Source organism: Engraulis encrasicolus, chromosome 16 (assembly GCF_034702125.1).
Source record: "Engraulis encrasicolus isolate BLACKSEA-1 chromosome 16, IST_EnEncr_1.0, whole genome shotgun sequence".
Classification (NCBI taxonomy): Eukaryota; Metazoa; Chordata; class Actinopteri; order Clupeiformes; family Engraulidae; genus Engraulis; species Engraulis encrasicolus.
In genome coordinates, this window is record NC_085872.1 from 18,631,408 (window position 1) to 18,643,871 (window position 12,464).

At 42.2% G+C, this 12,464-nt stretch overlaps 1 protein-coding gene across 1 annotated transcript in view; it reads left to right on the forward strand.

Moving 5' to 3' along the window:
• Window positions 1-8,735: 8,735 nt before the first annotated feature.
• Window positions 8,736-12,464, forward strand: part of LOC134465323 (alpha-N-acetylgalactosaminide alpha-2,6-sialyltransferase 3-like) — a 73,309-nt gene continuing 69,580 nt past the window's right edge. Inside the window, 1 exon segment of the mRNA XM_063218938.1 lies at window positions 8,736-8,991. Coding sequence (XP_063075008.1) covers window positions 8,974-8,991 — 18 coding nt within the window. The 5' untranslated portion in view covers window positions 8,736-8,973.

The following is a 12,464-nucleotide window of genomic DNA, read 5'->3' on the forward strand; positions in this document are numbered from 1 at the left end:
ACACGCCTCTACCCGGCCCTGCCTGGCACTCGTCTACCATGCAGCTGACCCGGGTTTGATTCCCGGCCCGGGTCCTTTGCCGGCCCTCCCCTGTCTCTCTCTCCCCATTCGCCTCCTGTCACCACCTTCACTGTCCTATCAAATAATGTCAAAAACGCCAATAAATAAATAACACTCCTCTACCCAGGACCGTGGAGATGCTCAAAGTTGATTTGTTCCCGACAAAGTGGGTGGAGTTCCCCAGCCCGGCGGAGCTCATATTGTACCTGAACAATATCTTTTTCTGAGTAGTAGCAGAGCTGAAGGTGTTGCGTCATTATGAGGGTGGGTATTGCTCTATATGATGTCTATGGACAGCTGCCTATTTCAATATAATATAAGATCTACTGTCTACACAATAGTTTAATCCAAATAGTTCCCTCTGTCGCTCTGCAAGTGAGTCCATAAGGACAGGTGCATTGTAGACAGAGAGAGAGAGAGAATTGTTGAGTGACAGTTGACTATATAATTCCACAGGATAGCATGTGTCCACAATAATCCCCTCTTTAGCACCTTAACTGCCAACTGTTACCATAGACACCAGTAGGCTATTTCATACTCACTAAGCCTTGTGGGCCCGAGGGATGGAGCTAAAGGGTTAAGGAATTCCTTGCTAACACCATTCACAGATTAACTTCTCTCTGAATGCCAACAGGCACTTTCTTAGACCAGAGAGGAATTATAAACAAGATCATGGTTGTGGGAGAGTGGGTATACGATCAATGGTATACTTCAATGGTAACGGTTCGATCCACCAGTGGGCCTACGTTGTCTTTTGAGCTTATACCAAGTGTGCAGACCACTCTGTCACATTATTGTCTGGCAGTGGGCACATGATTTAGGCCTACAGTTTTTGTGCGTATGCGCATGTGCACCCTGACTTCCAAACAAACTTATGGTGACATGTAGGCCTGCAAACTGGTCGAGTTAGTACAGTATATTTCAAAACAAAACATTCTGACATTTTTCGCAGCTGTGGCCTCCAGCAAACTTTGTTTTCAAAGCATACCTGAGAAGATTTCATGCCTGGATTTTGTTTCCTTTGTTTCCCTCTGCTGTAGCCAGCTGTAGTGCTGTAGTGGTGTCACCTAACCTAAAGATGCTAAGAAGATGAGTTTTCTTGGATGTTTCTTTTCTGCTCTGGAGCCTCGTCCTACAGTGTGTATCTGCTCTTTCTCACCGAATGCAACTTCATTCAAGACACGCATTCTGCATTTCTTGGTACACACTGCAGACAGGGAACCTCTGCTTTTTCATGTGATCAAACAAAGTTTTTTTTTATTTCCGGTCTCCCCAGGACTGGACTGGTAATCTGGCATACAGGGCATTTTATCAGTGGGCAGACTGTCCTCTGGGGATGAAGCTGTTGTGTTTTGTTTGTTTGTTTGTTTGTTTGTTTGTTCATCCCTGGGTCTCCCCATCATATTGGGGAAATGTATGTTACTGATGGGTGAAATGTATGAACTGCATTTGGTATTTCTTGTCTAAAACAAAATGCATCCATTGTGACCATAAAAGAAATGCCATAATCCTCATTAAGACATGTTTACTTTAAAGAATATATTGATTGATTTGTATTTCATTGAGGGAAATAAGTAATTCATTCCCTGTTTCTGGTCCTTCAGACCAGATAGGCACATCAAATCAACTTGTCATCTGAATTAAAGAACCTGTAAAAAGTAACCTGCATAAAAGACGAATTGAATCAGCAGAACCAGTCCATAGTATTAGTCAATCAATCTGACTTGCCAACATGGGAAAAATCAAACAGCTGTCAAAGGATGTCATGTGATTTTTTTCAGTCATTTGCACGTTTTAATTTACTCTTTTACTCGTTTTTAGGAAGAGCTGGGCAATTAATGTAGTATTTAATAACCTCGGCTTAAGTCCACAATACACAGATTTATTATGGTTGGACAAAGATCAAAGGAAATGTATAATAAAATGTGTAATAAGTATCTATATAAAGGGCACCTGTAAATTATTTAAAGTCATTGTAATGTAAGTGTATCAAGTGTCATTACCTTCCAACTTAAAGTAGCCTAATCAGGGCTCCAGAGTGCGACCAATTTGGTCGCATATGCGCCCATTTTTCTCAATGGTGCGCCTAAAAAATATTTTTAGGCGCACCGGTGCGACCAACCATCAGTAGAACAAAATCAATTACCAAACAACCGTTTTAATGAACATAAAATGAATGGTCATTCTACAGTAGTGACCCATAATCACACAATAAAACGTGTCGATGCGGTCAACTCCGCTGAACTACCGGTAGCTTTCTCCCCCTTCCTCGTTCACAGGCAGCACGACGTTTCAGAATAGAATGTTCGACTTCGCTCAACTATCCGAGTTCACATGTGCCAGCGAGTTTTGTGTTCTCAACCAGGCGAGTTTTGCAACAGACGAGAGAGTTACAATCATGTAAACACGAGAGTCACAATCACGGGGGAAAACTAAATGGCTTGAGCGGATATTAAACATCCGCACAAAAACGCAGACGGGTGCGGATAATTGCCCGTTTCAGCCGCGTGCAGAGCTGGCTAAACAAGGTGATGCGCTAGTCTGTCGGGACTTCTGTGAGAGTTTTTTGATAGCGACTAGGGCAGGCTACATACTGCCTATCGGTCGGCAAGGCATCGTTCATGCACCTCGAGACAGCACGACAGAGAGAGATATAGAGACAGAGTGAGCGAGCGAGCGCACTAGTGCTGTCGTGTCTGTTCGTAGCGCTTGCTAAGATACCACAATCATTATGCAGAGGGAGAGCGCTCAAAAACGGGGAAATAGACAAAACCCAATTCACCTCAGATTCCACTGTAAACATAGGCTAGGCTATTTGTGTCTAATGATTTTAAAAATCATGACATTTTTAGCAGGGTTTGTTAAAAAAATCTATCCATCCATCTATCTATCTTCATATTGTAACTCTGTGCTTGTGCTGTGTGCATAGCCTTATTGCAGAAAAAGCTGGTATGTTTATCTTACTAGTCAAACACTACTGACTAAAAGGCTACTAATTTGGTCTTTTCTACCAGCCAAACTGCTTGTAGCCAAGATGTGTTAGTTAGTTAGCCTACTGTCATGTCTTTTATAAGGAGCACATTTGGAAGACTAGCCTATAGCACATGAAAGGCTCCAGGTCTTTTAAAATATAGCAACAATAATAGAATAATAATAATAATAATTATTATTATTATTCTATTATTGTTGCTATTTTTATTGCTATTGTTATTATTTTTAATTATTATTTTTTAAAGCTGAGGTGCGTGTGTGTATGGGGTGGTGAAAACATTTGGGTGCACCTAAATTTTGTGCTGGTGCACCTAAAAAAATTTTTTAGGCGCACCAGTGCAACCAGTGCAAAAAGTTAGTCTGGAGCCCTGAGCCTAATTAATCAACTGAAAAACTCGTTGGCTCTACCCTAACGGTAGGGCACTAGGTTACTATGTCGGCAACCCGGGTTCGATTCCAGCCTGAGTCATTTGCCAATCTTTCCCTCTCTCTATCCCCACTCATTTCTTGTCCTTGTCACTGCACTAAATAAAGCACAAACTTTTTTTTTTTTTTTAATCTTTAAAAACTAAAAAAGTCGTCTTGTCAGAACAATGGTAAGTGATTCCACCGAGACTCAGTCTGAAGTGTTGGTAGTCTATTATATATGGTTCAAACTGTAAACTTCATGGTCACTAGATGGCAATGTAACAACTCTGAACATGTTTTATTCATTTTAGTTTACCCGTGTTTGTCCCTACATCCTTCATACTGCCTGATTGTATCTTTGTGCCTCACTGTTTGGATTGGCTTTTAGGTTTTGAAGATGTGTTGAAGAAAATATTGCTGGGTCCTAAGCTGCAGATCTGTTCACAATAGGATTCAATGTGAAGAAAAAAGAGTCGCACACTGGAGCTTGATGCTGTTCAGTGAAACTGTATTAACCCTATCCAGACCGGGGGGGGGGGGGGGGGCTAAAAGTGCCCGCACCAACTTTGATGTCGTATAACTCCTGAATGACTAAAGCTATGACTACGAAACTTTGTGACTTTTCCTAATATGAAGTTGGCTACAGTGTAATACCAAAAGATTATGTTTATCGTTTTTGTTGTTGCCATGGCAACAGTTTTCTGACAGGTACGCCTGACCAAAAATCACTGATCTAAGTCTCATTATCATCACTTTTCATTTTTTTTTTCATTTTCATTAGCATCAGACACCCTTGTGAACATTTGAAGTGGTCTGAAGCACATAATAACCAAAATTGATGTGCATTACCCAAGTTAGATGGAAAATACATTAAGGTCACAATTTGGGCAATAAAATCAGGAAATGACGTCATAATGATGTCATAATATCCAATAATGACACCAAACTGATGTCATTCATAGATCTTTGGCTGAAGATCATCCCCTCCAAGTTTGGTGGTCATACGCCATTCGGTTCCTAAGTTATGAGGGGGGGGTCAAAAGAGCCCCCCCCCCGGTCCCAGGAATGCCAAAAAAGCCCGGTCTGGATAGGGTTAAATGTTTCAGGTCTAGCCCATCATCAGTGTTCCCAAATTTTTCCCAAGATTTTGCAACCCACTTTTTGTTTTGGCTTCTCTTTATTTTCGGCTTTTAATAGACCTACAGTTTCACTGAACAGCATCAAGCTCCTGTGTGCGAATCCTTTTTCTTCCCACTGCATCATTGTTTTAGAATTACGCACCGAGCGAAACTTCCCAAGTAAGACAAAGGCGCGGACGCCATCTCTACCTTCACAATAGGAGTCAAGAAATATACTAAAATACAAATCACTAGATGGCATTAGAAGTAATGGATAGAATACATCTCAGTAGGCCTATACTGTTCCCTGGTAGAGAAAGTGCATGATTTGTTCACATCTCTCTAGTTTTCTTCTTCTTTTCCCTTGCTTCATTGCCTTCATATATGGACTGCATTTTGTGATTATGAAATATATCACCTGAATAACTTGGCGATCACAGACGACAGCCAGTGATACTCATTCACTCACTTACTCGCTCATTCTATTTGTTGAGTTATTTTGCAGGTCTGTGTTGTTGCAGCCTGGGCTGCTGGCCATATACTCACCATTAGCCAGGCCCAGGACAAGGTCATTTGAAAGTACCCCTCCCCCCTACTTGTAATGTAATGAAGACCCCATTCTTTTCCAAATCCGTCCCTGGGCCTGGAATAACTGACCTGTTTGTTGTCCATCCCATCTGCATCCTTGGTTTGCCACTCCATGACCATGCAGACATACTGTAGATGTTCAGGGCAGTTACACTATTACATTATCAGCCAAAGTGGGAGAATATGGAACTACTGTACCATATGGAAGGATAGGCCTATACAATACTTCCAGAACTCAACGTTTGACTGCATATAGCTAACCCAGTGCCATCATATTAAAAAGGATGTCGGGAGACAGTTGATTGGCACAGGTGTCTGTATTCAGGTTGCATATAACCAGTCAGTCCAGACTGTTTACATTACATCACCATCAAGCGCAAACGACTAGTAACACTATTTATGAATACCCATGCATGGTTATGCTGTCTGATGAGTTCCTCTTCCCCATGCATCTGCCCCACTGTGTCTTTCTGTTGTACAGATATCTCTCTCTTTTGTCCGTTTTAGCTTTGTTTTGTTTCAGTTCACACAGACAGAAGTTCAAGTCAAAAGCAAGGCTCACATCAATGAGTTTCGTATTGAGGTGAATCTGAGACTTTGTCGCATGGGAAACTCTCCCCGCTGAAGCTGCATTAGCCCCTTTCTCCTCTCCTCTCCTCTCCTCTCCTCTCCTCTCCTCTCCTCTCCTCTCCTCTCCTCTCCTCTCCTCTCTCCTCTCTCCTCTCCTCTCCTCTCCTCTCCTCTCCTCTCCTCCTGGTGGGCTCCTATTGTCTTCATCTGTCAGCACAGGGTGGAGGATTACAGAGCCCCAGAGCGAGGCCACCCCTCCTCCTCGCCACCCTACCCCCAATCCCCAGACCATCTACAGTCTGGGAATGAGCTGTGGGAACGGGTGCTGCCTCCCCTCAATAACTCTCCACTCTTGCTTTGGGAGAAAGCTGGAGGTGTGCAGTCTCTTTATTGCAGGACAGAGGCTGCCTGAAAGGCTACCTTTTAACCACAAAGCCAGTGTGGGTTTAATAATCCCAAGTATCAGTGCCAAGAGACAGATGAATCCTTATCATGTGACCATGTGGGGATACTAGCCGACAGAAGAGAATGGTGTTTTATCTGTGCTTTATCTCCTCTGTATTGTGTTATTGTACCTTTTTAGGTCACTGAGGTGTCTTAGATGCCACAACGGAATGAAATGAATCCACCAAGTGTGTGTGTGCTGTTTGAAAAGGCACTGTCTCTTTTTTCTGTGAACAATTTACCAACTTCTGGAGTGAATAGTGAGGTATTTGGAAAATATGTCATCGTGTGCCTAGGAAGACAATCAACCACCTTTGGCGCAAAAAAAATTGTCTGTGGAGCTTGACTGTTCGCCAGGCACAGTCAATAATCAGAAATAACTCTAAAGAACTTCCTCCATTTGGAAGCTGGTGTTTCATCGTTGATTGTGTTAAGTTATAGCCTGCCCCATCCACTGACACTGTTTATCTTTTGTTATGAGATCTGCTGAAGTGAAGGTTATCTATGGGGTTTATTATTTCAGGTGTGGTCATTAATGTAGGACTTGATATTGAGCTTTGTTCAAAGACAGGTGCACAACAATTGAGATTTTTAAATGGCTTGTTAAAGGAATAGAGAGACAATTTAACACAATGTAGGGAAGTGTCAGCCAAACAAAACCTCGAAATGGAAAATGGTAGGCCCCTATCCATGTGTCTAAGCAACATAGCCTACTGACATTGCTCACATTTGCATATCCTCATACTGTTAATACGAGGTGTTATTTGCATCTAATGTGTTTGCGTTTTAGGGATGAATGGTTAATTAACAATTATAACTTCTTTGTGTCTAAAGATCACACAATTATCATCTTCATTAAGGTCAATCCCTCCCTACAACATTACAGTTCTTAGGCTGGTATTGACACAAAATAGCAAGGTCGTGGGAAAATGTTGGCATGCCTGCATAATTCTCCCAGATAACAGTAGAGTAGAGTAGAGTAGAGTAACTTTATTGATCCCCAGAGGGAAATGAAGGTGTCAAGAAGATTACACAAATACACATAATATACGCACATGAACATTTAACCATTAAAACACAGCGTTATGAATTTGTTGTTACAAGAATGGCAATGACAGAGTTGTAGTGCATTACTAAACGTCCTGTGTTATGTCATAGTAGAATAGTGCTATGGTAATTAACCTTTCAATCACTATAACAGCGTGCCTCAGAGGGTACGGCGTGCGTTAAGACACACTTACACAACAGGCATTAACATTAATACAGGTCAAAGTCTTGCCAGTCGTGTTAAGTCGTGTTAAGTGTTCTAAGCAATGATAGGAGTGAAGACCTCTCAATCGTCCCAACGTACAGTCCAGAGGCTGGACTATTTCGCAGTCCAGTAAAAAGTGTATTACACACACACACACACACACACACACACACACACACACACACACACACACACACACACACACACACACACACACACACACACACACACACACACACACACACACACACACACACACACACACACACACACACACACACCTAGAGGCATCCCAGGACTGGGCCAGCCCATGCATCTCACAGTCCTTATATGTGATAAGCATGCAAGGAAGAATTATATCCAGTATCCAGGTGGATGCCTTTAATATAGGACTAAAGTGCAGAAGGAAATCCTGGTTTGTGTTCATAGTACAGCCCTCCGAGGATTTTTACGGCCCTTGGAGGAATTTGAAGTGGCCCCTCGAATAAAGAAGGTTCCCCACCCCTGTCCTAGATAGTGCAGTGCAGCTAACCCTGACCCTGATAGTGAAAAGTAGTTGGGTAAAAGCTGGTCTAATGTCTAGTCTAGCTACGTCTAATATAATGGAAACTTGGGATCCTTAACTAACCCGAGGACATGGGGTTCTAGGCAGTCCATTGCCCAATGAGGAGGTCCTTCCTGTCCTTCTGTGTGTTGTTAAACCGTAGCCTGCCTGTCCTGCAGGAGACGGCACAGAGTCTGCGGCTAAACAGACTCATCTGCACAGTGAAGATGGTTGAGGACGTTTCTGAATGTCCATTGTAGAGTCCAGTCTGTTCATGGTTTTGTTCTCAGCTGTTGAAGTGTCTCAAGCTCCATACCCATCACTGAACCACCTGCCTCCCTCGCTGGTCTGTCCCGTCGTCCAGCGTCTCTGCCACCACCTGCAGCATGCCACTAGAAAAGCATGCTGGCAATGATGGACTGGTAGAACATCAGTTTCATGTAAGCTATTTATTGATAGTTGAGGATCAAAATAAAGTATTAAATTAACAATATTGAAAAGCAATACTCACTTCACATAAGGGCCCTATCCTGTTCATTTGGGGAAAATATTTCAAGTTTTCAAGGTTTCATTTATTGCAAGTAAATGCCTTATTGAAATTCCATTAGTGAACTGATTTGATAACCTGGTTGTTCTGGCGGGTGAGTTGTACAGCCAAATTAGATTTATGAATACCCAGTATGAGTTGCATGCACCATTGGGCCCTTCCACTGCTACTCTGAAAGGGCTCCCAGCCAGAATCAAGAATCAAGATGTCACATGACTCAGGAGGCGGGGCTGTGGCTCTCATCAGCCAGTAGCTGTAAACGACAACCAGGATCTCTGCAAAGCAAGGGGAACATAACGGAACACACAATATTTACCAATATGACTACCAAGATAGCGTTACAAACGTGGTGCTAATGAATAAAAACAGGATATTATTGCGCAAGCCGTATATTCGGCTTCTGAGGTAGAGATTTGGCCCAGCTTCTTGGGCTTTACATTGATCATTTAGGATGGCCTGGATATGGAAGGTAAGTGTTTCCACTGAAGAATTCCCAAGCAGAGATATGTAGGCTATGTTGCATTTAGTTTGTCGTTCTAACATTTGATAGGCTAAGATGTTTTATAGATAGCCTAATCTATAATTTGCTCGTCCCAGCGTTTCTCATCGTAGTAGTGCTATACGTGGCGCTTCAATGTTTCCATCTGCTTTTGAGATTCGCCAGGAGCGGATACAGAGTAGCCTAATGAATGTAAAATAACGCTTCGTATCGTTTCCTGTCCTTCTGATGAAAACGGTCGTCGCCATAAAGACCTATGCAAAGCGCATTTTAATTGACCAATGTCTTAGGTTAGGTAGGCTACTACCTTTATATTGTCCTTTCTATTACGTCCGGGCTTCAACTGTTCTCTGTGTTTATTGTTAGGCTACTCGTGGACATTGAAGTTGTCTCAGTTATGGAGAGGCTTTGAGTAGAATTACAGACGCAGCGTAATTGTTTGATCTTAGCCGGCGCGTAACTAAACATTTTCACCAGCATGTAATTGCTATAGGCCTACATTACAATGTTACAAACTAACAACCCTCCATCTTTGCAGTGGCCTGAGCTCATGCTATGGGCCTACAAGTACCATATGTAGGCTACATTCTGATTGATTATGTACATTCTGATTCATTTAACCCCCTCGGGAAGTAGGCTAACTCAAATAAAAAAAGGAAACTAAAACAAGTTGATTACCCTATAGCAAACTTCTGGTTGCTTATTAAGGGTCGACCGATATATCGGCTGGCCGATATATCGGGCCGATATTTGCGTTTATGAAGTGTATCGGCATCGGCCGATACGCATGCGGTTTTGGCCGATACGCCCACCCCGAGATTTTGACTACAGACGGGCAGCTCTGTGTTGCTGGCACTGGCAGACCCGCAATGCACGCAGCTGCGTCACCCCTCCCCCACTCATGGAGTAAAGTAAACAGCCTTGCAGGCTGCCACAAAGTTTTAGACTTTCAGATGCATCCTATTTTAATGTGGACACTGAATGACATGGCACGTGCATGTAATATGCCTAAAGGGAGAATGTTTCAGCTCCATCCATTTTCTGTACTGATTTTAATTCCCTGGTGCTGGTTCATTGTTCAGTCAATAATCACCATTTGCCATCTTTCTACCGTTGTAACTGAGTGTCTACCGGCATATGTTTCAGTGTCTAATTTCCACCGCCTTTCAAAACACGCATTTCATACCGTCATTCATGGATCAGCTTCAATCTGTTTTAGCGACATCTAATAGGTAGCAAACATCACTTGCAAACTGGCTAAATTAAAATAGCCTCTTGTAAAACATTTCTGTAGCATTCAACTCATCACCATGCAGACTGCATAATGCAGCCATCTCGTTGAGCAACCAACCAGCTCTTCCAACGAGGGTAAACTACTGTTTTTATTTCCCTGGTTCATTGTTCGGTCATTTATCTATCCATTTGCTTAGCGTTGTAACGAGTGCCTTCCAGCATGTTTCAGTGTAAATTTCCACCGCGTTTCAAAATGCGCATTTCGTAGCGTCATTCATTTATCAACTTCCATCTGTTTAGCGATCTCTAATGAGTAACAAACATCACTTGCAAACTGGCTATTTCAATTCATAGAAGTTTATTTGGTTAGATACTGTGTAAAACAGTTCTGTAACATTTAACAGATCAGGTCACCGGCATGCTGCCACTTCCTCGTTCAGCAACAAGTGAATGTTCCAATCTGAGTAAAATAGAGGGGTGTCCACCGTTTGGCGGACCAAACCATTTTGAACAGGGGTGTTTTTTACTGGTGGCATTCTTTGCAATGTATTTCATAATATGAAAATAAGAAAATGGTTTTACTTGTCTATGTGTTTTGTTTGCATTTCTTTGGTTTGTTATTTTGGGCTTTTGTTTGTTATTTATTTGATTTGATTTATTTTGTGAAAGGCCCTAGTAAATCAAGTACACCTATACAGGTGAAAAAATAGGCATATTTAAACCCATAATAATCTTGGTCATCCCCAACCTTTTTCAAATTTACTATGCTATTGTACCACTGTCAAGCCACAGTCCTTTGAAATTTTAATGCCTTATGTATACCTTTTTAGGTGGCTATAATACAGTATAGGCTACAGATGCTTGAAAAACTACTTGCTCAGTGTGCTTTGTACATGACAGTTATTTTCCTGTTATTCATGTTATGGTGTGATGAAAATGTGATGGGATAGGATTTTTTTTTTAATGATACAGTACTGATTTTTGTCATTTTTAACACTTTTTTAACAATATCGGTATCGGCGTATCGGGTATCGGAAATCGGGTATCGGCCAAGGGTGATGGAAAAAATATCGGTATCGCATCGGCCATTAAAAAACCTGTATCGGTCGACCCCTATTGCTTATTCAAAATTACATCTTAATTCCCTTATCAATGTCATATTTAAATCTAAAGTAGGCCTATCCTCAAACTGCCTTGGCGGTGGACTGGTGGTGGTGGGTGGGTGGGGGGAATAGGCTGTAGCCTTTTTTGTTTCCCAACCTCTTTTGTCTTGTGTACCCTCATAAGCCTTTTCGTTGTGCCACGAGTACCCCCTAAGTTATGTTCTCTATCACTTTCTATGTTCCAATGCAACTAAGCTCCATACATTTGTTAAAACTACATCTTTCCAAGTACCCTCTGCAGTGTGCTCGCGTAGCCCTAGTGGTACACGTACCCCTGGTTGTGAATCACTGGCCTATGGCACCACCGTGATTTGTTGAAATGCTTTGAACAAGTGCTGTTTTGTCTTTGGTGTTCCCCCGTAATCATTCCCAATGGGGCTGTGTGGGGAGAGGGTAGCACCAACAGCCCCTTTGTTGACTGGCACGTTAATGTTTTAATTCAGAGCCAGTGAGCTGTGCAGGGCCATGACAGGCCTCTGCTGGATAGCAAGTGCTCACATTTAAATGGTTCAGACATTATGCCTAATCCCAACTGGTCAGGGGACTTCTTTCACTTGGTCAAAGTCGACCATGAGAACAACATAGGTTTTTTCATTTGGAAAAGTGTACAAGGCCTGTCAGAGTAAAAAGTCTCTCTGACATCGAACTCCTCACTTTACAGGGTAAAGCTGAGTTATCTTTTTACTAAAACGTTGTTAGATAAAGAGTTCCAGCAGTTGCAGTGGACGAGCACAAAAATGTTTCTGGACTTTCCTTAGTTTGACAGAAGTAGAAGTAGGCCTACACTTGACAGAGTGACCAAAGTGAAAAAAATGAAATAATGGAATAGCTATTGCAGCAGCATTTCAATTATTTCCAAGTCCATTTGAGTCAGAAGGCATCATGACATTTAAATGTCCAAGAGGGGGAAAGATAAATCAGATAGGCCTATGTGCATCTGTCTGCCCCAGTTCCCAGAGCTCAGTGTGTTGACTGAATGGAAGAAAAGGCAGCCTCATGTGACTCGCTCCCAAAATTACTCACAATAGCTAAGGGAAAACTCCCAGA